The following is a 26313-nucleotide window of genomic DNA, read 5'->3' as shown; positions in this document are numbered from 1 at the left end:
TTATTTTACACTTTATTGGTGATATGCTGAACATACAAGCTCAATCAAGATGATATTTAAGACATCATTAAAATTGAATTACTTGTTTTTAAAATTAGCATTTCCCTTGAAGTGATAGTCTGCTAGACAAACTCCACCAATTAGCAGTTCACATAAGAAATTCAAATTCAAGGGTACCTTCTGTACCACTTCTTTTCCTCTGAGGACAGATTTTGTATCCGACTTTTCCACCCTCTTCCCCTGTCTTTCATAGCTTGATTAATTCTACCTTAGATAATCTTGCACATACACACACACACCCTCACACACTCTTGGAGCCCCCTCTTCGTTTTTAAAAAATCTGAGCTTCCAGGGCGCCTGGGTGGCTGTTGATTACGCATCTGATTCTTGATTTCAGCTTGGTGATGATCTCAGGGTCCTGAGATCAGCCCCCAGTCGGGCTCCCTGCTCAGTGGGGAGTCGGCTTGAGATTCTTTCTCTCCCTCTGCCCCTCCCCCAGCTCACATACTCTCTCTCTTTTTCTCTCTCTCAAATAAATAAATAAATCTTTTAAAAAGTCTGAGCTTCCTTCTATGTTGTTCCACTTCTTTTGAAGTGAAATTAAACATCATAACAAATCACGGCTCTCATATCTTAACAACCTTGAATGTGTCCATAACTTACTCCTGTAATCTCCACAAAAACCTCCCAAGAGCCATGTAATCCTCCTGATTAAATATGTATTTTCTTCTGTCCTAATATTTAAGATAAATTTGAAATGCTTTTGTTGGTTTTGCTTTAGGTATTCCAGTGATAACTCTTTCCTGCAAAGTTTTATTACAAATATGGGTTAAATAATCATATATGCTTTGCAGTTTTTAGTCCTCAAAGCCTTTTACATGCAATCATTTGTGGGCTCATTTGGTAACCCAAGCACTGTTTAGCAACATTACTATGGGAAAATGTGTTGCCTCTACTTCCCAACAACTGACTTACAAATGAATTTTTGAAACACAACCCATTAGGGTTTCCTGTGTGGCTTTTGTTCATAATGATAGCCTGGTGAGATATAGTTTATTGTATTTGTCCCGATCATGCTGGTTTAGAATTTTCTCTGCTTATTTATTTTCTTTGTAATGTTCACTCTAGCTCTGCCTTACCTTTTCCATGTGTTTCACCTTAAGGATTCTACATATTTGTTTTCCTAACCTGTGGTCTAACCTATGGTGATCTCAGAAGTTGGCTTATTTTAATAGCATTTGTAATGTTCCTGAAAGTTTTAAGAACATAACTATGATTTGTAACTTAGTTAGCCATTAATATATTTTCAAGTGGTGCATCTTTTCTATTTTAGAGGCTCTCAACAATCATTTAGATGAAGGCTAGAAAACCGTGATTATATCGAGTGAGGTCTCCATTCATAGACCTGTGAGCAACATATATTTAACGTTGTCCCAAAATACTTTGAGTCTAGTGGTATTTCAAAGTCTTGTTTTCCGCCACCTTCATTTCATTTTTGGCAAGAGGACAAGGATGTTTGAGAGACCGAAACTGGCTAATGCCAGCCCACCAGTCACCTCCCTTGCCCTAGCCCCCGTCCTCCAACCCTTTTTGCCATTCCTATTTGACTGATGCCTTTTGGTTGAATTGATGAAGAAGAGGTTGTTGACTTACCTTGAGTAATGTAATTAAAGACTAACAGATTATTCTTTGATGATAAGGAAAGCTACATGATTGCTCTGTTTTTATTTCAATCTAGTGTACCAAGGATGAATGTGTTCTATTTGAAATTGAAAGATAGCATATTACAATGGAAGAATGGGTGTCCTTGAGTCACACTGCTTAGCTTGAATTCCAGTTCTACCAATTAATAAATATGTGATCTTGGGCAAGTTGTGAACCTGGGCTTCATTGATCTTGTTCATAAAAAGTGGAATAGAAATGCCCATGTTCTGTGATTTTGTAAATAAAGTGTTTGACATGGAGGGACATTTAGCAAATGTTAGTTCTCTCGAACCTTTTGCTAACAGTTTTATTACTAAACGTAGTATTTCTCCTTTCGTTATTGTAGCTGTTCACTACCACATTTTGAAATATGTAATTGTTTTATATGTAAAAGCAGGGGGAAAAAACCCATGACATCCAAATTGCTGTTTTTCTGGATAGTTTTTGAGAAACGCAGGGAGAAATCACATAATCAAGAAGCTGAAACAACTATCTTGTTCTTCTCCCTGTGCATTTCTATTTTAAGCAGCAACAACTCCTTAAAATCAAGATGTTACACTATAACAATAGAAATGGCTATGGACCTTTTGATGGCATGGTGACAAAGAGAGGGGACTTAGGAATCAGATGGATTTTGATTTGAATCCCAACTCTGTCATGTAATAGCTTTATATATAACCTTAGCCAGATTAACCTCTTTAAGACTCAGCTTTTTTGGGGCGCCTGGGTGGCTCAGTCGTTAAGTATCTGCCTTCGGCTCTGGTCGTGATCCCAGGGTCCTGGGATCAAGCCCTGCATCAGGCACCCTGCTCTTGGGAAGCCTGCTTCTCCCTCTCCCACTCCCCCTGCTTGTGTTCCCTCTCTCGCTGTGTCTCTCTCTGTCAAATAAATAAATAAAATCTTTACCAAAAAAACCCTCAGTTTTTTCATCTATAGAATGGGAGGTGATAATCGTACCTACCTTGTAGGGTTATTGTGAGGGATAAATCAAATAACATATAAAGCACGAAGTACTACACAGCCACGTTCTTTAAAGGAATTAACAACCTCCTTACCCTCATCTGTAGCACTTTTTTTTGGAGATTGGCAATGCAGATCGCTGCACGGCTTCTCAGAGCCCCTGGCATGCTAAAGAAGCACTGTTCAACTTGTTCCATGGATCATTTTCTAAACTTACTGATCTATAGAACCCTTTTTTTTCTTCTTCTTTTTTTTTTTAGAACCCTTTTTTTTTCTTAAAATACTTACCACCTGAAATAGAATTTGGAAAACACTGATATTGCCGTGCATTTGATAACTCCTCCCTCCTTCTTTCCTCCTCCCTTATTTTATTAGCCTGGCCTCAGATTTCAACTGTATCAAAGTATTGTCAGTGTCAAGGAGTGACTAAACTAGTTATCTCACTCTGATAAGAACAGCATGTTTTAGACGTGATGACAAACCTTTTAGTTATATTTCTTTGTACTAATGTGGTTGGTACCTTTTATATCAAGTTAATGTGACTTCAAAGTATAGTTCTCTACAGGCTAGGCTTATTTTCCTTATTGACTTTCAGAAACAATTTATTGTGAAAGTATAAAAACACAAGCGAGACCAGTTTATGTTTGTTTTTATATTTAGTGTGTGGACCTTAGTACAAAAGTTAGCTTTTGTGGGCACCTGGGTGGCTCAGTCGGTTAAGCGTCTGCCTTCGGCTCAGGTCATGATCCCAGGGTCCTGGGATTGAGTCCCGCATCGGGCTCCCTGCTCTGTGGGGAGCCTGCTTCTCCCTCTCCTCCCTACTTGTGCTCTCTCTCTCACTATCTCTGTCTCTCTCTCTCAAATAAATAAAATCTAAAAAAAAAAAAAATTTAAAAAGTTAGCTTTTGTAATACTTCATACAGGAGGAAATTTAATATTCTCAGTTAGTAGAGTGTCCTTGTTTATGAGTTTTTTAATACTAAATGATATCAGAATTTCTGCAGAGGCATACCAAATTCTCTTTTTCTCTAATCCAGAGACCTAATAGAATACTAATGGGACATCTGTGACTTTTGTACCCTTGGGTTCTTATGGTCAGGTCAAGATGAATACCAGATCTCTAAACACAATGCTCTTCCTAATTTTAATGATTAATGAAATTTCCAGTGTAATTCCCCTCTCACAAACTGTACCTAAAGAGAATGCGTGCAAAAAGAAGTTCCAATTTAAACACAATTTTGAATACCCTTTATGACCAGCACTGTGCTGGGTATTGTGGTAGGAGAAGAGTGAGCAGGGAGTAGCTAAAGATAAACAATGACGTGGTCCTTTTCTTCCCGGGAGCCCCGCTTTTCAGCCCTTATTGCATTTTTTTTTTTTTTTTTTTTGCCAATGATATTTTAGTCTGACACTAAAACATCAATTTAGATGGGGCTTTTTAGATCTACACAAAAATGGCACCCCCTAGAGTTCGGAAATATTTAGGGTACAAAGTGCATGTCCCTTCCATACATTCTTGTACTAGTGTCACTGGGTCTGAAAGGTTGAGGGTAAAGTGGCAAGTAGTGAAGACCATGTCCCAGTTTCATTGGAAGTCTAGGCTGTGGCTTGGTTTTGTGCTAATATTTTCCCTGTGGTTACAGCAACAATTTATTCACTGGAATTCTCCTTCCCAAGGTCTCATGTTACAGGGAAACAGAACTGATTAATACAAGGACAAATGATCACCATAATTTCTTACACTCCTTTGTCTAAGTTTCCTTTGCCCGAAACCCCTAAATCTCTTGTTTATCCTTTTTTACTGCCCGACAAATATCTTTCTAATTGTTTTTAACCTGTGGTGTCTATGTTGCTAGTCAGTAGTTGCTTCACCTTGCACCATCAAATATTCTTATCAGATTCTGAACAGCTCTGGATATTGCACAATTTATTATCCCGAAGGATTGAATAAATACATTGATGCTGTGGAGTTTACCGGCTAACCTTCCTCCAGAAAACATTTAATAAACAGCAACAACAAATGTTGAATTTGCTTTCTAGAAACCTTACTACCCCAAAACAAAAACTATGACAGTAGAACTTTAGCATAAAAATTTTACTACAATTACAGAATACCCTATTAATGAAATAACATACATACTACAGTTTCTGCATAGTCTTGCAATACCATATCTTGTTTTCCTCTCCTTAGTATCAGCGCAAATTGAAGGTTGTATAGACATTAAACCTCTTCCAGCTGTTGCCAGACTTCTCTTTTATGTCCTCTGAACCTCCTCATAAGTGGCTGAATTACCAGTCTCCCAGTGAGCCGGGATGACTGGGTTCTAACTTGAGCTTGGGGCTGAAATGGCCATCTGTCCTAGCTCCTGAATGTAAATGGGAAACTGAGGTATGGTCAGGGCCCAGGTTGGAGAGGGATTAGTGCGGCCATTAGTGCTTCCCTGTGGCAGTAGGCGTCACATTAAACCCAAAGTCTTTAGAGTAGAATTAGTGTTTAACTTGTTATCTATGTATGTATAATGTGTCCTTGCTGTAGGCAGACATGCCCTCTCAGGATATGCCGTCTTTGACTGTAGGAGGAGGCACACCTTAGACTCTGTTCACCACAATTATCTTTAAGGATAAATTTGTTTTCAGATTGAATCACGATTCACGTTACCGCTGGGTACAGCATACGTAACATGACATTTATCAAACATTTATATGACATCTATTATGTGCCAGGCACTCTGCTAGATGTTGTAGTTACAGTGATGAAAGACAGTCCCTGACCTGAAGGAGTTCATAGTTAGCAAAACTCAAAAAACCCAGATAACTTCAAGGGAAGTCCGTGCTAGACAGTGTAAAAGCTCAATTCCTAACCCAGATGGGTGGGGATCTTATAAGAGGAGATTGAACTTTATTCTGTAGGTGAAATAGAGCTCCTTTAAGGGCCTTTAGCAAAGGAATAATATGAACATTTTTTCCCCTTTAGAAAAATTTATCTGGTAGGGTGCCTGGGTGGCTCAGTTGGTTAAGCGACTGCCTTCGGCTCAGGTCATGATCCTGGAGTCCCTGGATCGAGTCCTGCATCGGGCTCCCTGCTCGGCGGGGAGTCTGCTTCTCCCTCTCCCGTTCCCCCCTCTTGCGCTCTCTCTCTCTCTCTCTCAAATAAATAAATAAAATCTTTAAAAAAAAAAAAAGAAAAATTTATCTGGTAGCTGTGGAAGAATGAATTGGAGGCTAATACTGGTGGCTCGAAGACCAGTTAGGAGGTTGTTATAGAGATTTAGGTGAGAAACAAGGGAGAGGCAATGGAGATGTATGCTAACAGGAAAGGAATGGGCCTGTTTCTGATGTGGCTAATTTTTGAACTTCTCTGTATGAAGTACTTACTGATAAAAACAAAATAATTCTATTGGCGGAGTTCTTCTATGCAGAGTGAAGGATGAGTGTTGATCTGGCCAGAGAGAACCACTATCTTGAAATTCCTTGACCATAACATCAAGCTATCATTCAAACTCCAGCCCGGTATCTCTGAAAGCATGAGCCACAGACCACATGCAGCAAAAGAACCCAGAGAACTTGTTAAACTACAGATTTCTGAGTCTGGCCTCAGACAGACTGAATCAGGGAATGGGGCCCACGGAGTTCAGTGTTTTAACAAGTTTCTCAAGTAATCATCATGCTTATTAAAGTTTGAGGACCGTTAATCTAGCCCAACAATTTTAAAAATATAATCTGGGACCCCTGGTCCCTCAGACTCTTTCAGGGGTCCACGAATTGAAAACTGTTTTCATAGTAATACATAGACATAATTTGCCATAGTCGCTGTGTTGATGTTTACACAGCTGGTGTAAAAGCGCAATGGTGGGAAAATACTGCTGGCACCTTTAGCAGAAATTAAGACAGAGGCGCCAAGATGTATCGTATACTATATCCCTATGCATTTATAATAAAAAAAATTCCAGTTTCACTTAGGAATGCCCTTGATGAATCAGTATGCATAATTAATTTTGTTAAATCTCTGCCCTGTCATGCACAGCTGTTTTGGAATATTCTGTGCAATGAAATGGGAGGTAGGCCTAAAGCACTTCTGCGCCATTCCAAAGTATGAGGGTTGTCAGAAGGAAAAGCACTTGTATGACTGAGTTGTCAGCTGAAGTAGCCTTTCTTTTTTTTAAAGATTTTATTTATTTATTTATCTGAGAGAGAGAGAGAGAGTGCACAAGCCGGGGGAGGGGTAGAGAGAGAGGGAGAAGCAGACTGCCTGCTGAGCAGGGAGCCCGACGCCGCGGGGCTCGATCCCAGGACCCCGGGATCATGACCTGAGCTGACGGCAGATGCCTAACCAACTGAGCCACCCAGGCGTCCCGGAATAGACTCTTTTAATTAAAAACATTTCCCCCAAAAAAGTAATAAGAGTGGCATTGTCATTTTTGAAACCTCTTTAATGTCAAACTTAATAGAGGATAGCTGGATCTTCATATCTGCGTTAGATCTATTGTGATCTGTTCTTCTGGTTTAGGTAAATGAAGGAAATCTGTACTCATGCAGATTGGCAATTAGAAAATTGTATTTATAGCACTTAATAGCATTTTGAAATAATTGTATACATCTTTGGAACTGCACCAAAACTCAACAAGTGGCAGTTTCTTAAAGGTTAGGTGCAAGGTAGAATTTGAAACTGTATTAGTGAACTCTTTGTACTAAATAAAAATGCACGGATCTGTCTTACATATCAAATGGATCCTTTATCCATGCATGGTTTTGTAATTCATGCATTGGTCATTTGGAAAGTACTGGTTCCCTGAGTTACGCAGATCTTACGGTGATTCAAGATTATACAATATCAAAAAATCATGGTTATTTAACATCATCACTGATCTCATCAGAAAAATCTAAGTATTAGGAAGTTGTCAAGTTCATGTGGTGGATAAAAGTTTTCTAAAATTCTAATTTTTGCTTGAACATTTACATTTTACCATCAGCAACAAATGCTGTTATTTTTTTCCCTTGAAAGGACAGGCTCACTTGATTCAATTTTTATTTACTTTATTTTTTTAAATATTTTATTTATTTGACAGAGAGAGACACAGCGAGAGAGGGAACACAAGCAGGGGGAGTGGGAGAGGGAGAAGCAGGCTTCCCGTGGAGCAGGGAGCCCGATGTGGGGCTCGATCCCAAGACCCCGAGATCATGACCTGAGCTGAAGGCAGACGCTTAGCGACTGAGCCACCCAGGCGCCCCTCACTTGATTCAATTTTTAGAAAAGGTCGTCCAGATACCCAAGTCTTAATCATCTGTCAGTAGTACTTCTAAGTTAAAAAGGAGCTGTTTAAAGAAAGGTTACTTCAGGGGCGCCTCTCTCTCAAATAAATAAAATCTTTTTAAAAAAGTCTGTTACATTAACATCTATTTACAACTGTGATTTTAAATGAATGAATAAATATTTTAAAAATTTTCCAGTGTTAAAAAATTTTTTCCAAGTGTTAATTTCTAATATGGTAACTATAACTAGAAATAATGCACTAAACAGCAGTTCTTTGGATTCCTCAAAAACTTTAAAGAGTATAAAGGAGTCCTGAGACTAAAAACTTGGGAGAAATGATGATCTCGCCCTTTGGTTCTTAACAATATGCTAAACATACCCTAATGAAAATCAGAATAGTCTGGACAGGGCTAGGTATTTTTAAATAATAATTCTAAGAATTGTTTACCTGTGAATATGACCTGTCATCCACAAATTATGAAAATGTGACCTTTGAACAGTGCTGCTTCTAATTCCCTGGTGTCTTTAATATGCTGTTTTCTGAGGTCTCCCCAGTGCCAGAGATTTTTTGGTGCTATATCAAATCTGAGACCTATTCCTATAATGTAGTATTGTTTTCAAAACCTATAGCAGAAGTATCTGTGGGTTCAGGGCAGAAAGAAAGGCAACTTGCCGTACTACACGTGGTTGTCCACCTCAGCACCCTTTTTTTTTGGCTTAAAACAATGATTACAGTCCTGCACTGGGCTCCTTGCTCAGCAGAGAGCCTGCTGCTCCCTCTGCTTGTGCCCCACCCCTCTACAAATAAATGAATAAAATTTAAAAATTTAAAAAGAATGATAATATAAGGTGATTTTAGTCTTTTTTGCTGTCACCATCCCTCCCCCCAAAAAGGTAACTTGTTAACAATACAGAATGTTAAGAACCATTGCTTTACCCAACAGCTAACCTGTACTAATGCCTATTTCATATCCTGCAACAGACTAGAATTTAACTAAAAGGCTAGTTAGGAGCATAATGACATATTTAAAGAGGTGTGCAGTACTGATTTGTCTGATTCCCAGTGAACCACAGGCCTATATTTCCAATACCTTTGAGAAATCATTTGTATGTCTGTTGGGGTGCAATGGTAGAACTATTTTTTTTTTTAATCGAGAGAGTTGATGTGAAGAAGTCAATTTAAGAAACGTAAATTTGGTTCATCTGTGGCTGGCAGCAATCAAAAGGGGGGGGGAAAAGTCACAAGGCAGGAATTTGAAGAAAGATAAGCTAGTCAGGCTTAAAAGTTTACATAATTTTTTTTTTTACTAGTTTAAAAAATGCCACTTAGAACTCCTTGGTCTTAGGATCTTTAGTGTTCCTCTTTGAAATACATTGACCTTCCCTAGTTGCCCAAAGTTGAAATATGTTGACCTACCCTAATTGCTATGGTTGGGGGGGGAGGGAGGAGAGACTGAGCCTTTGAAAGCTACAGTGAACGAAATGAATATTCAGAAGTCCACTTGAATTGGTTCTAGATTTTCTCATGGAGGAAATGTTTGTTGGAGAATCGTATTGGAATTCTTCACACCTAGATCTTATTCATCCTACATATGAGTGAATTCAGAAGTGCTGACCTCACTGTATTATCAAGATGTTGGGCAGTATTGAATGTGAGCTTAGTTTTGGAAGAGCTACTTTGGCCTTCAGTAGCCCTTACCAATCTTGTAAGTCATTCATTGCAAATATCCTCTTTCCTAATATTAAAAGTGGAATACTGGTTGAAAGAGATACTAGAATAGCATTCCACACCCCCTTGTATTTTGTGTTTGAATGCCACAGTGCATTATACTTAGACTATTTCATATATTGTAAAATGTTTTAGAATCTATTTTACATTTTGACACATTAATATTTAAATGTGGCGGGGGGGAAGGTCCAGAAGCACAGAACTTACTACATAGTTTGTACTTGATATTTGTTCAGTGAATTTGTCTGTGTTCACGAATAAGTAAGATTAGGCCAAAACCATAATATCATTAGCTTTTTGAAGGAAATGAAAGGGCTTGGCCACCAGCAGAATCCGAGATCAAATTTCTATATATTATGAATAATAACTGGAAAGTGTCTTTCACCAGTAGTGCCAAGGATCAACACACTTTATTTATATGAACATTTTAATTAAATGATATTCTGTAAGAGTATAAGAGTTACTACAGTCTATTTTATTACCTTTGTTCCCAAGATAGGCACAGGCACAAACCATTATTCACTGTTGAACATTTGAAACTGGAGTATTTCTTCTGCATAATTGTTACCTATCCCTAATCTGTCCCTTCTCCCAAAATATTTTAGGTAGCAGAGCGAAAATGTAAAAAACAAAACTTGAGCTCCTTGGTGTTGTTAATGATTTTTAAGTAGCAAGTTCAAGGATTCCTTCTTGAATTGAGTGAATGCTATCAAGATAATTGTACCCAGGGGCGCCTGGGTGGCTCAGTCAGTTTAGCATCTGACTTGGTTTTCAGCTCAGGTCATGATAATCAGGGTCCTGAGATCTGAGACCCTCTCAGGCTCTGTGCTCAGCAGGGAGTCTGCTTCCTCTCTCCCTCTCCCTCTGCCCCACACCACTCAGGCGTGCTCTCTCTCTCTCAAAATAAATGAATCTTTAAAGAAAAAAAAAAGGTAATTGTACCCATATTTTCCCAACTGTGCACTCATATGGCCAAGGGAGGATTATTTACGCCATGGAAATTGACACGCACTACACATCAAGGCTTCCTCCTTGTTAAATATTTGCCACAACCCCCCTCATCCTGAATGTATCTATTTAATTTTCATTTTTACAGTAAAATAATAGCTTTAGGTTTCACTGTGATGTAGAATGGTGGTGAAGAGACACTGGAGCCAAACTTCCTGGGTTCAGATACCAGTTCTGTACTTACTAGCTTGTGTTATCCTAGGCAAGTTAGTCGATCTTATCTTTAATGAGATAATAGCAATGTCTACCTTATAGGGTGGATATGAGGATTAAATATGTTAATGCATGTAAAGCACTTAGAACAGGGTCTAGCTTATAGATAAATCTTATCTGGCAACCTCAATTACCCAGAGCATAGCCAGGATTCAGGAAGCAAACAAAAATGTCACTGAGCAACCAATATAAATATCAGAGGGTACTTGCAACTGAAGCCCTCCAGCATTCTTTGGAAGTCTGTTTTACTTTTTCTTTAGACCAAAGCTTCATTGACTTTTCAGAGTTGAAAGCAGATTGGAAGTACAAAATTAGAAAGAGGGAGAGACACTGCTAGAGGCAACAAGCGAGAACCTCCCCCCCCCCGACCAAAAAAAATTACCCAAAGTGAGAACTCAAAAATGAGTCAGACTGGATGACCTCTAAGGTCCATTCTAGCTCCAAAAATCTATGGCTTTGGTGGGAAATCTTAACAGTTTGGGGACAAATAACCTTACCAGTACCATATCAAATAATGGCTCACAAAGATGATCCGCTGTCAATAATAAATCATAATCAGTATATCTTAGTTAGGAAAATAGGACAGTATAGATTACTTTCTTAAATGTTGTTAAAATTATTTGTGTAAAACTTTTTGTTACTTGGAAGTTTTACTTTTACAGGATACCTAATTCCCTGACAATACCAGTTAAAGGAAAGCATTACTGTAGTTCATTAAAAGACAGTCTCTGTCCTTAAAATGCTCTTAATTTAGAGAGGGACTACAACATGCCAATTGAAATGCAAAGGAAAATGAAGTATTAGACAAAGGTTAAAAACCAAGGGACAAGGGAACAAAGAGGGAACATTTACGTTCTCTCTGGGAACTTGGGAAAAGAATATAGGAGGCAGCATTTGAGCTGGGATTTGGGTAATGCACAGACAGAGAAGAAGGGGGGGGAGTGTCAGCAGATAAAGGAAATTTTAGTCTGAGGGAACAGAATGAACAAAAAGGAGAATTATAAAAAGTGAATGACAATAGCCTATGCCATGTGCCTGGATCTGAGTGTTCATGAGATGGGGTTGTAGTGGAGATATATCAAACTGGAAAGGTCAGTTGGGACCAGATCATAAAAGTGTTTAAATGCTAGGCCAACGAGTCAGGAAAGACTTTAGAGCCAGAAGGAGGCATGATGCAACCAAGTGATGGCAAAAGTCAACCAGGAAGGTAAACTCTGATGAAACTTTAAAGGACAGGGAAATATGGGATATAGAGTGACAAGTTAGGAGATTACTGAAGGAGTTCAGGCAAAGAAATTAGGAGGACCTATATTAAATAGGTAGCAGGAATGGAAGGAAGGATCTGATAATGGGAGACACCAAGGAATTAGCATCTACGTGACTGACTAGGTTAGCAGTGAGTATTCAGACAGGATTCTGAGTATTCACACCAGATGACCAGAGGGTTGTGATACCATAACTGTGATTGGGAAGGGAAGGAGGGAGCAATTTTTAAATAGTTGCAAAGGTGTGGGGAGGAGGAGATGTATAAGAATATTTAGAAATAGGTCTTGTATATGATTAGAAAACTAATTCAATAGATGTTTGGACTATATATAGCATGTATGAATATGAATTTGGGGCAACTGAAGCACAGCATTGTTCCCTATGTGTAGACAAAGTACATTTCTTGACTTTCTTTGTTTTTTAATCGCCATCTGGCCACAATGGTCCATATGTTCCTGAGCATCCACCCCTGCCACCCACCTCATATCTTCTAAAAGAATTAAAACTTATTTCTATTAGTCAAAAAGTTTAGGACACATCTGTGATTTAAAAAGAAATCTTTAAAATTAAATTCTAAAGCTTGATTTTTAGAATTATCTCTACTTTTCAAAGATTATACAGGTTGCACTATCAGAAATAAATGCTGGGTTATATAATAAATCTTTATAACCCAAAATTTTCCTGACAGATGGCTTGTAGAGGAAAGACAAATAATGACAAAAGAGAATTGAAATAATATCTGTGCTTTTAGTGCCAAAGCTAGAAATGTAAAACTCCCAAATAAATAGAAAAATTAGCTGCCGTCTTGCAAAATAGCCAATTCTCTAGATCTGTAAGGGATATTTGGGTCATATACTAATAGAGGAAAAAGATATATCAAAAGGCTTTTCAGACCCCTCCATTTCCCATTGCTTTCAAGATTTTCTTCATGTGAATGAGAAGAGACTAAGTCGTCAGTATCTACCAAACTAAGTATTGGCAAATTAGCAAAGTTGTAAAAGGTTTTAACTGAATGGCTCTCATATATATTTTTTTTTAAAGTGTCTTTAGAACTTTAAGGATCTGTAATAATACCCTATGACTCTGTTTTTTGAATTAGTAACTTCAAGTAAGATCATCTTGATCTATTGAAGACTTTGGCCACTAGGGACCATAAACTTAAGGGATTACTCGGGTAGTAATTCTGCTATGTACATTGTCATTTAAGGTTTGTACTCGTAATTTGCCCATTGAAAGTATGAATACTATTTCAGTAATGTACTTTTGTGTTTAAATTCTAAAGTCTATTACCTTATAAATTGAGAAAATTACGTAGTTAAGTCTAGTTAAAGAGATTAAGCCTTTTAGAGTCCTGTGTGTGTGTGTGTGTGTGTGTGTGTGTGTGTGTGTGTGTTGTGTGCGTGCGCGCTCACGGGCGGGCGACTGTGTGGGTGGGTGTGGGGTTGTGTTTATTCCAGATTGGAGTTTGATCATTAACCAAGATTAGTGCCTTAACCTAGTATCCGCGGGAGGTTTCTCTGGTTGGTAATCTCTTAACATTCAAAGAACTCTATTCTTTTGCTTAAGATTATTGGTCTCAGGTCATATAAATTAGAAGGAATATAAACCTTGATAAGCATTGGAATGGCATGAGTAATCTGACGTTCTCACAACACCGGGAAAGATGTTTGTCCTTTATTTTTTTCACAAGATTTATATAGTTGGGGGTGGAGAGGGAGGTGTTAAAGAGATTAAGCCTCTAGACTAAGATTTAGACTATTAGACTGTTAGTTTAATTTCAGGCTTGACCTTAGTTGGTGTTGAATAGAACCATACGTTACTATTAATTTTACATGCTCTATTCATTGCTAACCTGATTAGGTCCGTGCAAAACTTTAGAGTACCTTGGACAAATTTTATATTGCTTTAGAGGACATGGGAAAATGGCACATGGAGATATATAGATGATAGATAGATAGATAGATAGATAGATAGATAGATAGATAGATAGATAGAATGTTTGGGCTGGTAAACATCTCAGATTACTACTCCTGATATGTAAATTCTTATACATTTTAGTAGTGAGCTCATGAGACAGTCTATCACCTTATAAATTGGGAAAGTATGTAGTTAATTATTTCTGTCTTCCCCAAATCTCAGATTCCCTAGGATGTAAGCCCTCCTCTTTACCATCTGGGGGACTATTTATCTTTAAGAAAGCCTTCATGTGGGGCGCCTGGGTGGCTCAGTCGTTGGGCATCTGCCTTTGGCTCAGGTCATGATCTCAGGATCCTGGGATCGAGCCCCGCATCAGGCTCCCTGCTCTGCGGGAAGCCTGCTTCTCCCTCTCCCTCTCCCCCTGCTTGTGTTCCCTCTCTCGCTGTCTCTCTCTCTGTCAAATAAATAAATAAAATCTTAAAAAAAAAAAAAAAGCCTTCATGTAAGAGGCAAATTTGGCCCTTAACTCAATACTGTTGAATTATAGGTGGTTAACCTGAAGAGAGGAGAGGTATTTGTTATATGTCATAGCTTCCTTACTAAACTATGAGTTCCTTAAGATCGGTAACCAAGTCTCAGCATGTTTATATCCCCTATAACATATATGCATAGTAGGTGCCCAATGTACGTTAATTGAATGAATGAGTATCCTCCCATTGTCTCACTGGGAATACTGTAAAATCACTTTAGCAATTGGATTTTTATACTCAGAATGCTTTACCAAAACTAAAACTGAATTTCTTTTCTTTTACAGGTGCAGGAGACATTGTTGCAATCATGATTGGCAATCTGAAAGGCACAAAAATTCTACAATCTATTCAAAGAGGCATACAAGTAACAATGGTCATCGAAGTAGGGAAAAAACATGGCCCTTGGGTGAATCACTATTCAATTTTCTTCGTTTCTGTGTCCTTTTTTATTATTACGGCAGCAACTGTGGGCTATTTTATCTTTTATTCTGCTCGAAGATTACGGAATGCAAGAGCTCAAAGCAGGAAACAGGTTTGCAGTGGTTCTTTCTTCCAATCTAAAAACACTTTTTTAAAAAAGATTTTATTTTTAAGTAATCTCTACACCCAGCGTGGGGCTCAAACTCACAACCCCAAGATCAAGAGTCACATGCTCCACTGACTGAAACAGCCAGGAGCCCCCAAAATACTCTTTTAATTGTGGTTTCAGAGTCATGCATTTTAATATATTTCACTTGCTAGACAGTGATCCATGCATGTTTTATGAAAACTGATAGTTTTTAAAGCATACCAGCTTCCATCCTCTCAAAAGTTTTATTTTCTGTAATTTGTCTATGGCCTTAATCCTGCTTGATTAAGTCTTCTGACACCTCATTAGGGAGCACAGCCAGCATTTAATTATATATGGGTGTAAATGCATATGTTCTTTTAGTTTTTTTCTAAATTAGCAAAGCATTTTGTGCTCAATATAGAAAATTTAGAAATCAGAAAGTACAAAGAAAAAACCTTCACCCAAACTCCATGTAACAAAAAAACTGCAGTCACCACCAAAAGGTAACCACTGTTATTTTACATGTATGTGTGTGTCTGTGCATGTGTGTATTTGCATGTGGGATCAGGGCTGGGAAGAGAGACTAGGCTGAATATCATGAGAAGGCAGGTCTACAGATCTGATGGTACATGATATAGTGCTAGGCTCCGGTCACATATTCATAATTTCTATCATATCATATTTTAACAACTGATGTATAAATAGGTACAAAGTATAGAATTAGTAGAGCAAAAACACAAAAGCATCACTGAACCAGGGAATTACCTGTGGTTGTGTGCCATTGATCCTAGCACTTTTAAACTGTCCCTCATCCCCTTGATACCCTCACTTCTCTCCTTCCCCACCTTCACTTCCATGGTCACTTCCACGTATACATCTTCAGTTCCTTTGGCCCTTCTCTCTCTTTGTTACACTTGCTGTCAAAATCCAACCCTGGTTAAATCCTACTTCCTCCCTACTCTGTGTCTGCACAGAAAAAACACTGACCTCAGTACAGACTAATCTCACTTTAAATTTATGACCACAAACTTGGAGTGAGCCCTTAATGCTGCCAACAATCATACTACGTTTTCTGAGCCACGCCCCCTGCTTTCGCAAGTAACTAATCATACACGTTCCTTTCTCCTTAAACCTCCAGCACCTCCTCTAACTTTACTCTCTGCTTGTAGTTTGGATCTTATTGCACGGAGGAAATTGAAATGATCCAAAGAGTACTTCTCCTTGCTTCCGCCACAGCTATTCATCTGTATGTATCTGTGTCTGTATCCTATGTCCTCTGCCCTGTCTTCTGTCACTGTGGACACACAAACATGCTATTATTGCTTCCCTTTTCAAAAGAACTTCTCTTGACCCCAGGCCAGAAATCTTGGAGTTATCCTTTATTTCTCTTTTACCTCTCACTTCCCATATAACTTCCATCAGCAAATCCTGTTGGTTCTACCTTCATTAAATATCCAGAATCCACTTCTTACCACTTCCATTGCTTCCACCCTGGTCCCAGCCATCATCATTTCTTAGCTCCTCCCCCTCTCGAGTAGTCTCAGTACAGTAGAGTGTGGTGCTATTTCTCCAGAATGCTCAGTAGGGATTTAATGCATTCAGCTGATCATATAGTAAGGGCAGGAATACATTTTTATATGTACTGAGAAGTTCCTCCCAAGGCAATGAAATTCTGGCCACTTATGCACCCTCTTTCCAAGAAGGAAAGGTGAACCCAATTTATTTGGGAGTTGGGGAGCAGTGAAGATTTCTATATTGAAGTTAATTGAATTTAGGAACAGATTAGAAATTGAAATCTTATAAAACCTTCATAAAGATTAGACACCAGTATATGATAATGAATGATGATTATCTCAATGTTTAAAGTTAATTGACTTCTGTTCCTCTCCTGAGAGAAGCAGCTTATCACATTGGTGGCAAGTTCAGCCTGTTACTAGCTGTGGTCAAAAGGATGTTTAAAATTCTTATGCCAAGCCATTCAGTAGTTTCACAGTGTGTTAATATTTGACATTTATATACTGTGCTGTTTTTATCTCTGAGGTTGGAGAGAAATTGGTATCCAGTATGACTATTAAAGGTTATGGATACAATGACAAGAGTGTTTGGTTTGTATATGTTCATGGTGGGGTATGTATTTCTGAATTCTAAGTGCTATAATCTGTTAACATGGCATTAAACCCTATCAGAAAGTAATACAGTTTATAAAGAACTGACTGGTGGGCGCCTGGGTGGCTCAGTTGGTTAAGTGACTGCCTTCGGCTCAGGTCATGATCCTGGAGTCCCTGGATCGAGTCCCGCATCGGGCTCCCTGCTCGGCAGGGAGTCTGCTTCTCCCTCTGACCCTCCTCCCTCTCATGTGCTCTCTGTCTCTCATTCTCTCTCTCTCAAATAAGTAAATAAAATCTTTAAAAAAAAAAAAAAAAAAAAAAAGAACTGACTGGTGTCACATAACTTCCATTGAATATTTAACTCTGGTCTCATCATTCATTTAAGTAATTTTCATAGTTTATAATATATTTTATGAACATTAAGTTGTGTAAAGAATAGCATTACAGGGTGCCTGGGTGGCTCAGTCAGTTAAGTGTATGACTCTTGATTTTGGCTCAGGTCATGATTTCAGGGTCATGGGATCAAGCTACCAGCGCCAGCCTCCGTGCTCAGCACAGAGTTGGCTTGAGATTCTCTCCCTCTCCCCCTCCCTCTCCCCCTCCCCCCCACTCATGTGCGCGCGCGCTCACGCACCCTCTCTCCCTTTCAAATAAATAAATAAAATCTTTAAAAAAAAGAATAGCATTAAAACTTCCCACCTTTTAGAGAAGGCTTTGAAAAGGGCTTCTTTCACTACTTAGTGGGCTATTTCTGTGTATCCTTTGGTGACTAAAGAATTACATATATGACTGGTAATCCCTTTTGCTTATTAATATTTGAAGGTGTCACAATGTCATTTACATGTTGTTCAGTTTTCCTGACTTCCTATTTATTTACTTATTTATTTATTTTTATTTTTATTTGACAGAGAGAGACACAGTGAGAGAGGGAACACAAGCAGGGGGAGTGGGAGAGGGAGAAGCAGGCTTCCCGTGGAGCAGGGAGCCCAATGCGGGGCTCGATCCCAGGACCCTGGGATCATGACCTGAGCCGAAGGCAGTCGCTTAACCAACTGAGCCACCCAGGCACCCCTCCTATTTATTTTTAAAAGGTAGAGCTTGATATACATGATGGTTATAACTATCACTAAATACTTAACCGCATTATTCCCATTTTACAGGTAGAAATGGTAATGAAACTGAGTTATGGAAACTTGCCTTCATTAGAATATGAGGAATTCATTAGAATATGAGGAATTCATTAGAATATTCAGGAATGTCTTCCCTCTGAACTATTATAATGCATAGTATATAATGTCAGGCAAACTGATAAATGCGTAATCATAAATTTTGATGACCAAGAGCCCAAATATAATGGGCAGCACATAGTGGCCACATGCCTGAGATGTCATAGTACGATGTGTGAGAATACATATCATCCCTGTTTCTGTGCATAGAAAGCTTTTAAACAACTGAAAAGTATCAATGGGCTGTGAATGAAAATAACGTATCAGGCATTACATGGTGGATTTGTGTCCACACTGGGAACAACCCTAACCTGAGACCACGAAGATTATGGAGAACCTTTTGGTGTGCTCAAACTAATGAATTTGGGAGTGACCACTATAACTTGATTCTGGCATGAGACACCCAGAATTTTGGTGTGTGGTGCATGAATCCTAACTGTACTTAAGCAGTTAATACTCAGTGGCAACAAGGCATGTGTTGGATTAAACATTGGCTAGTGAAATAAAAGAGGGCTCTAGGTGAAATAGAAGCTGGCCTAGGTATAATGGAAGAAGCTGAATTAACTTTTGAAGAGTGACTTTCAGAAGAAAAGAATTTATTCTTTGAAATTAGGCATTGGAAGGAATCATCTGCCAGGAGGGAAAAAATGGGAATCCTCTTGGAAAGAGGGTAAAGCCTTGATAATATGGTCATACAGACCCAGTACATAATGCTAGAGAGTGCTAGCACTCAACACTGGGAAAGAGCATGTTTCTGACACAACAGGGTCTGTTAACTATTTTACTGCAAATGGAGGCCCAAGGACCCATGTAGTAACGGCCTCCCATTTTTAGCTATGGAAGCTCAGGGAGAACATCTTTGAGACACATGCAGATCCCCAACCTTGTGGAATTTTTTTTTTTTTTAAAGATTTATTTATTTGACAGAGAGAGAGAGACAGTGAGAGAGGGAACACAAGCAGGGGGAGTGGGAGAGGGAGAAGCAGGCTCCCCGCTGAGCAGGGAGCCCGATGCAGGGCTCGATCCCAGGACCCTGGGATCATGACCTGAGCCGAAGGCAGACGCTTAACGACTGAGCCACCCAGGTGCCCCCCTTGTGGAATTTTTTTGAGTGAAATTGTGACTTACATTGCTGATCTCTAACTTACCTTGACCAAAGGGATGGACCAAAATAAGACGAGCTAGTAGGAATAATATTGAATGATACCCATGTATTCTTCATGGGAGGGAGATGGCCTTCCTGCACAATAGTCAGTGAGAACCTATAACTATATAATAGTGTGGTTTGAGCCAAGTGATTTGTTTTGTCCTCAGCTAACATGGAACCTAGAAATGACAGAATCATCCTCACTGGTGATAACACTTGTCCATAATAATATCTAGTATGTGGGCAAAGAACAATTCTAGGAAGGTTTAATAAACACTTCTGTGGTACTTCCTGATTTATTTTGTAACCAAACCAAACTGTATCCTAGCCATATTGTGATATGGTGTAATTCTAGTATTGTTGGCAAAATTCAACTATCTTATATAAATAAATCACGTGATAGTCAAATGTATTGGGAAACCGAACTAAAACCTCCAAAGAATATGATGCCAATGGAGAGTGATTGGCCTGAGGAAGAATTAGATTTAGTTCCATTACCATATTAAATGGCTCTATACAGTTTTATCACAAAGTTCAAGTAGTCATAGAACAAGGAAGTAAACAGATAATTAAACTGGTACATCAATATAAAGATGTTTGAAATGGTCTTACAGATTAAAAGAAGCCTATTTATGCCCTTCATTGGCTTCTGCAAGTATTAGGTATGCTTATGTTGTTCTTATTGCACTTTATGTATAAATGCTGTACTGACTGCAGAAGTCCAAATAACTATGACTATTTTGTTGTTAAAAAGACCTTGATCAAGAGATGGGGGTGGGGGGCACCAGAGTGGCTCAGTTGGTTAAGGGTCGGACTCTTAATCTCAGCTCAGGTCTTGATCTCAGGGGTCATGAGTTTAGGCCCCATGTTGGGCTCCATGCTGGGTGTGGAACCTACTTAAAAAAAAGACTACTTTAAAAGAAAAAGAGAGATAGGGGATGGATTGTGATGAAAGGTAGCACAGTAGATCTAGTTGCTTACTCCTTACCAGTCTCCAAGGGAACGATGACTGGCCTTTGGCAATGTGGCCCTCAAAGTGTTTTTTATGTTAGTTACTGATGATTTTGTTATACACACCTGGAGCAATGGACCATGTTGTACCAGCTTGTCATGCTTGCTTGGCACTATAGTCGAGATTGATGATATGCACCTATTTTCATTGTTGGGGTCCTGAGTTTCAGGCAGTATGGCGAGTTGCTAGCAGGATTATCTAGTGACCAGCCACCCATCTGAGCCTCAGACCCTGAGACTCAAATTGGTTCCCTGGGCAAAGATACGCCACACATGTCTTTGTAGTTTGCTGCCAAAAAGATAGCACTCTTTGTGGTCTCACATGAGGAAAAACTAAGCTACGTTAATATCTTAAAATTTGTCCTTGAACTTAAAGCATGACTAATAATATCTGAAATAGTTCTGGTTACATTAGGTTTTCTTCACTAGTACATGAAATTAACTGGAAGACTTATCAGGTGTCTGCATATCTACCAATGTCAATATACACATTTGTGGTGGGTGTATGCATACGTATGTATCTGTTCCTGCTCAAATTTGAGACTTATTGGAGCCTTTTTCAAAACCATTATTTTGGCTCTTAGATAAGAAGAGTAGATTAAATAAATTATTCTCTTAGTAGGACCTAGTTTTATAGTCTTTCGCTGACTCTCACTGAACAAAAGGAAGCTCTTACAATGGGTCTCAAGATTTTTGTATATTCACTAATCTTACATTTACATCACTAATTCTAAAGGTTTTGATTGTCTTTTTTGAAAAATGCAATAATCTGAGTTATCTACTGGGTCAAATTCCCCTTTCCCTCACTGCTCTTCCTTATAGTGCATTTCCTCACACTGTTCACAGTGTAATCACCTTCAGGCAAGTAGTCTATACTCCTATTTATCCCCATCTCCATAGTTCCATAGACTTATGGGAAACTGTTTTATAGCCTGTACCTCTTCTTTCCTTTAGGAATCCTTCATTAAAATATGCATAGGTTTTTATTGGAAAAAAAAGATTTCTTTCATTTCTCGTATATCTGAACAGCCACATGACTCAGACATTGATTTTGTTCACAGGAATAGATCTGAGGGACAGAATCCTGTTACCATAAGTCTTGATTCTGTTCTATAAATTCTGAGTCAAACCTTTATGAAAATTTTCATTTTAAAAGAAGTGATGACTTAAAGCAAGAAAATCTGGTTTGCTTATATCCACCCTCCTTTCTTGCTTTTGCATACCCTGCCCCCCATCAAGTAATTAGGTTTGACTACATGCCTAGTGTTATTCATGTGGGTTTCAGTTATGCTAAAAGCTGAATGCCTTGGGACCAAAAACCAGGCTGACAAATCACCAGCCTGGAACATTTATTTTACTTATTAGATGTAAATACACAAATAAACTAAGTAGAATATCTTTGAGTTTATAATTTAAAAATTGAACATTGTAATATAGGATAAGAATTGGCTTGACTTTTCATTTTCAGCCCAAATAAAGTCTCACTCAGAACTAAGAAAACTATATAGCCGAGATTTCTTCAGTGACTAGAATGATCACAGCTTTTGAACAGAGTAATGACATTAAGCTTCTGTTAAGAAAATTGGCCGACCACCAAGCTTTTTTGAATTAGTCTTCAAGTCTGTTGCCAAGTGTTCTTACACCAGGTATCTCTTTGGATTGGAGAGGAGGCAGGGAGAGTCTGTTGGTATAAAATACTTGCTTAAAAGAGTTCCCCCAAATCACAGTAAGTAGCGAATTTAGGAAGGATTTGAAGATTGGATAATAGCTGACTTTGAGGTTTTTGGTTTTTTTTCTTAATTCTTTCATTTATCTTCTTCACAAGGAATGTGAAGCCTTTTAAAGGCTTCTTTGCTATTACACAATGGAGGCAGTGTACTATAGTGGAGAGATCATGGGCTTTAAAGCCAGATAGAACCTGGACTTGAATTGAATCACAACTCTGCAACTAACCAGCTGCCTGACTTTAATCAAGCTTCTGAACCTTTTCTTGTCTATAAACCTTGGATATTAAAATACCTATTCCATAAGGTTGTTAATGATTAAACAAGATGACACATGTAAAAAAGCTTAGGGTTGAACCTGACCATGGTGGGGGCCAATACCTGTTCCCTAAGCCTTTCTTTCCCCAGTTTTTGTGGAATAGAGGCTTTTAATGAGTACAGCTGTGACTTGGATGAGAAAATCATGAAAATCTGTTTTGATTTCTAAATTCAGAAGCTATTCTTTGAGCAATTACTAGGCTCTATGGGAAATTAAAAAAAAATGTTTAAGGCCCAGTCCTCCAGCTACTTGCAATCTAGTAGGAGAGAGAGACACATGAATAGTGCAATTACAGAATATGATAAGAGGTAGAGGGGTGACTGGGTAGCTCAGTCAGTCAAGCGTCTGCCTTTGGCTCGGGTCATGATCCCAGGGTCCCACAGCAGGGAGTCTGCTTATCCATCTCTCTCTCTCTCTCTCTCTCTCCCTCTGCCCCTCCCCCCACTTGTGCACGCTCTCTCTCTCAAATAAATACTTTTACAAAAAGAGGTAGAAACAATATGCTATTGGAACTTACAAGGTAGGAGGGAATTCTGAAATGGTGGAAAGGCACCGGAAAAGTGTCCAGTGTAATTTGTGTAACAAACTAGATATATGCTTGAAGTTATGTTTTTTTTGTTTTTGTTTTTTTGTTTTTTTAAAGATTTTATTTATTTATTCACGAGAGACAGAGAGAGAGACAGAGGCAGAGGGAGAAGCAGGCTCCCCGCGGAGCAGGGTGCCCGATGCGGGACTCGATCCCAGGACCCTAGGATCATGACCTGAGCCGAAGGCAGACGCTTAACCGACTGAGGCACCCAGGCATCCCTGAAGCTATGTTTTTAAGGAATAAAATACAAATTACAGTTTGATTTGGGACACATTTTCTTTAAATGTGGAGGCATATTTGGGCACCCAGAAGTTTGATTTAAGTAATATATCCAAACATATGTATTTAATATAAACTGCTTAATCTTAATGTTCTCTTATTTCAGTTTTTAGAGGAATGAATGCATCTGGGAACTCTTGCTATCAGTGTGACAGTGAACTGTTTTGAGTACTAATGGCAGTTTTGTGAGTGATCTTCATTTAAGCTCTAAAAACACAGTTTGTGCTTCTTACCAAAATCATGTGTCTCACATCCATATTTAAAGAAAATGGTTTTCCTTTTCTTTATAAAATTCAGTAGGAGTTACTGGAATTACCTGAATTTCCTTTTAAAGGTCTTGTTTTTTTTTAATTCCAAAGCTGCTTTGTTAAACATTGGTTTATACTATGATGCAAGTCTTTTAGAGATCCTTCAAAATCAAGTCCCTTGCCTAGGATCTTCTGGCATCTTGGATTTTGCCGTGTTTTTATATCCTCCTTGCTTTTTTTTTTTTTTTTTTTTTTTAGCATTGGTCTTAATGTGAGTTCCATTCTCATAAGCGTAGACTTGGACATTACATTTTGAGCTTGCCTTTGAGCCCATCCCTCAAATTTGCATTAGTCTTGGGGCTCCTGGGTGGCTCAATCGTTAAGCGGCTGCCTTCGGCTCAGGTCATGATCCCAGGGTCCTGGGATCGAGCCCCGCATCGGGCTCCCTGCTCGGCGGAGAGCCTGCTTCTCCCTCTCCCTCTGTCTGCTGCTCTGCCTGCTTGTGCTCTCTCTCTCTGTGTTAAACAAATAAATAAAAATCTTTTAAAAAAAATTTGCATTAGTCTTGCATATAATTAAACAAAGTTATATATTTCACAGTCATTCCTAATAAATTAATAAGCACTAGCACTGGAGACTCAGGCATTTATATTGTGTTGAATTGAATATTTTAGAATGAGAAATCAGACTACATAGACTCAAGTAAATACACTAGAGATGTATCACCTCCTTGTGAGTACAATTCCCCAATTATGTCACACAGTTTGTTTAAATCAGACGTGCTCTAAAGACAAAGTGCAAAATGATTGTCAAAGACTTACCATCAACCACATTTTTTTCTTTTCCTGTTTTTCTTCTTGGCTCCTTTTTTTTTTTAAACCATTTGCAGTTTTCACAATAGGTTTCTAAATAGCTCATGATCTGTGTGAAAAGAAAATACTGATGTGTGGAAGTCTAGGCCAGGGCCAGGACCCTTAGGCATACTGGTTATTCACTATAAGGACTGGCCACAATTTCACAGATCATAGAATCCAGGAGTTGGAAAAACTTCAAAAGATAGCCGAATTACAGATGTATTGTAATGGAATCTTGAAATATGAAGAGCCAGAGTCCCAGTAACAGCTCTGTCATTTCGAGGCTGTGTGCCCTTTTGGATGAGTTATTTTACTTATCCAAACCTCCAATTGCTCATCTCTAAAATGGGAATAATATCTCCTTCAGGGGGTTGTTAGGATTAAATGAGGTAATAGACATCAAAAATAATTTTAAATTATAAAATAACTACATAAATATAAAGAAGTAGTACTAGCTTCCTGCTGCAAGCCACAGTAAAAAAAGAAAAAGAAAAAGAAAAGATGCTACCTTGATATTAGGGGAAGGAACACTTAACTCTAGGCTTTAGTGGGACTGACACTTACCAACTCTGTGATTTTGATTTTACGTCTTCCACTGTAGGCATCAGTTTTCTTATCCATCAGTTTAGATATCAGGCTAGGTGAATTCTAAGAGTTCTTCCAGCTCTAAAGATCCTAAGTGTGCTTCCTTTTATTGTCCCTCTATTATTTACTTATGATGCAAGTAACAGAACAGAAAACGTGTGCATAAAATAAAGTACCATCATTGAATTGCCCTTTTCTTAAGATTTTATTTTTTTGAGAGAGAAAGAGAGAGCACAGAGGGAGAGTGGGAGGGAGAAGCAGATTCCCTGCTGAGCGGAGAGCCCAGCGTGATGCTGGGCTTGATCCCAGGACCCTGAGATCATGACCCGAGCTGAAGGCAGACGCTTAACCGACTGAGCCACCCAGGTGCCCCTGAATTGCCCTTTTGAGTTAACTCACAATTAAGTCCCAAAGTGGGAGTGAAAGGGTCTCAATTAGCATCCTTCCTTCAAAGGACTAGCTAGGCCTTCCTATTAACTTTCTGTTAAGCTATTTCTGCTCGTCAGGTAACAATCTAAGAAGTTTCTGGGGTTCCTGAGACAGCAAAGAAATAGTTTGGCTAGTAATCTCCTTGGCATTAAGCCAAATACTTTACACAAAATGACATCTTATATAGGAGGCAGGTTTGGGCATTAAAGAATTTCCTCATATACCTATACTCATGGATTATTCCCTTCCAAAGTATATTTGCTACAGATGTGTATAAACATGTTACAAGAACCTGTTATGCTTATTGATGAATAGTAGTTTATATGTTCATTTAATAAACATTTTGAGTGTCTGCTATATGCCAGACATGATGCTAGATACTTTATATTATCTCTAATTTTCACATATTCTTCATGTCAGTTGGGAGTTTTCCTGCTGGGGATGGCGGTACATAGTCACAGTGACCTCTGGTTCTGAGTGCCTACTGTTTGCTGAATTTCTACTAAGTTCATTTTACACTACAAAATAGGAGATTTGCCACTGATATGAGGAATTCTTAATTGTAGGAAACAAACTGAGGGTTGCTGGAGTGGGGGGTGGGGTGGGAGGGATGGGGTGACTGGGTGATAGACACTGGGGAGGGTATGTGCTCTGGTAAGCGCTGTG

The 26313-nt window shown here is 38.7% G+C and overlaps 1 protein-coding gene across 1 annotated transcript in view; it reads left to right on the top strand.

The window, feature by feature from the left end:
• RNF128 (ring finger protein 128) overlaps positions 1 to 26313 on the top strand; it is a 47044-nt gene that overhangs the window by 10499 nt on the left and 10232 nt on the right. The window contains exon 2 of the mRNA XM_081809276.1: positions 14863 to 15110. Coding sequence (XP_081665402.1) covers positions 14863 to 15110 — 248 coding nt within the window. The remainder of the gene's footprint in view (positions 1 to 14862; positions 15111 to 26313) is intronic.

The sequence above is a fragment of the Leptonychotes weddellii genome, chromosome X (genome assembly GCF_054177405.1).
Source record: "Leptonychotes weddellii isolate Sample4059 chromosome X, ASM5417740v2, whole genome shotgun sequence".
NCBI lineage: Eukaryota > Metazoa > Chordata > Mammalia > Carnivora > Phocidae > Leptonychotes > Leptonychotes weddellii.
Note: the sequence above shows the minus strand (reverse complement) of the source record. Positions and strands in the feature narration are given on the sequence as shown.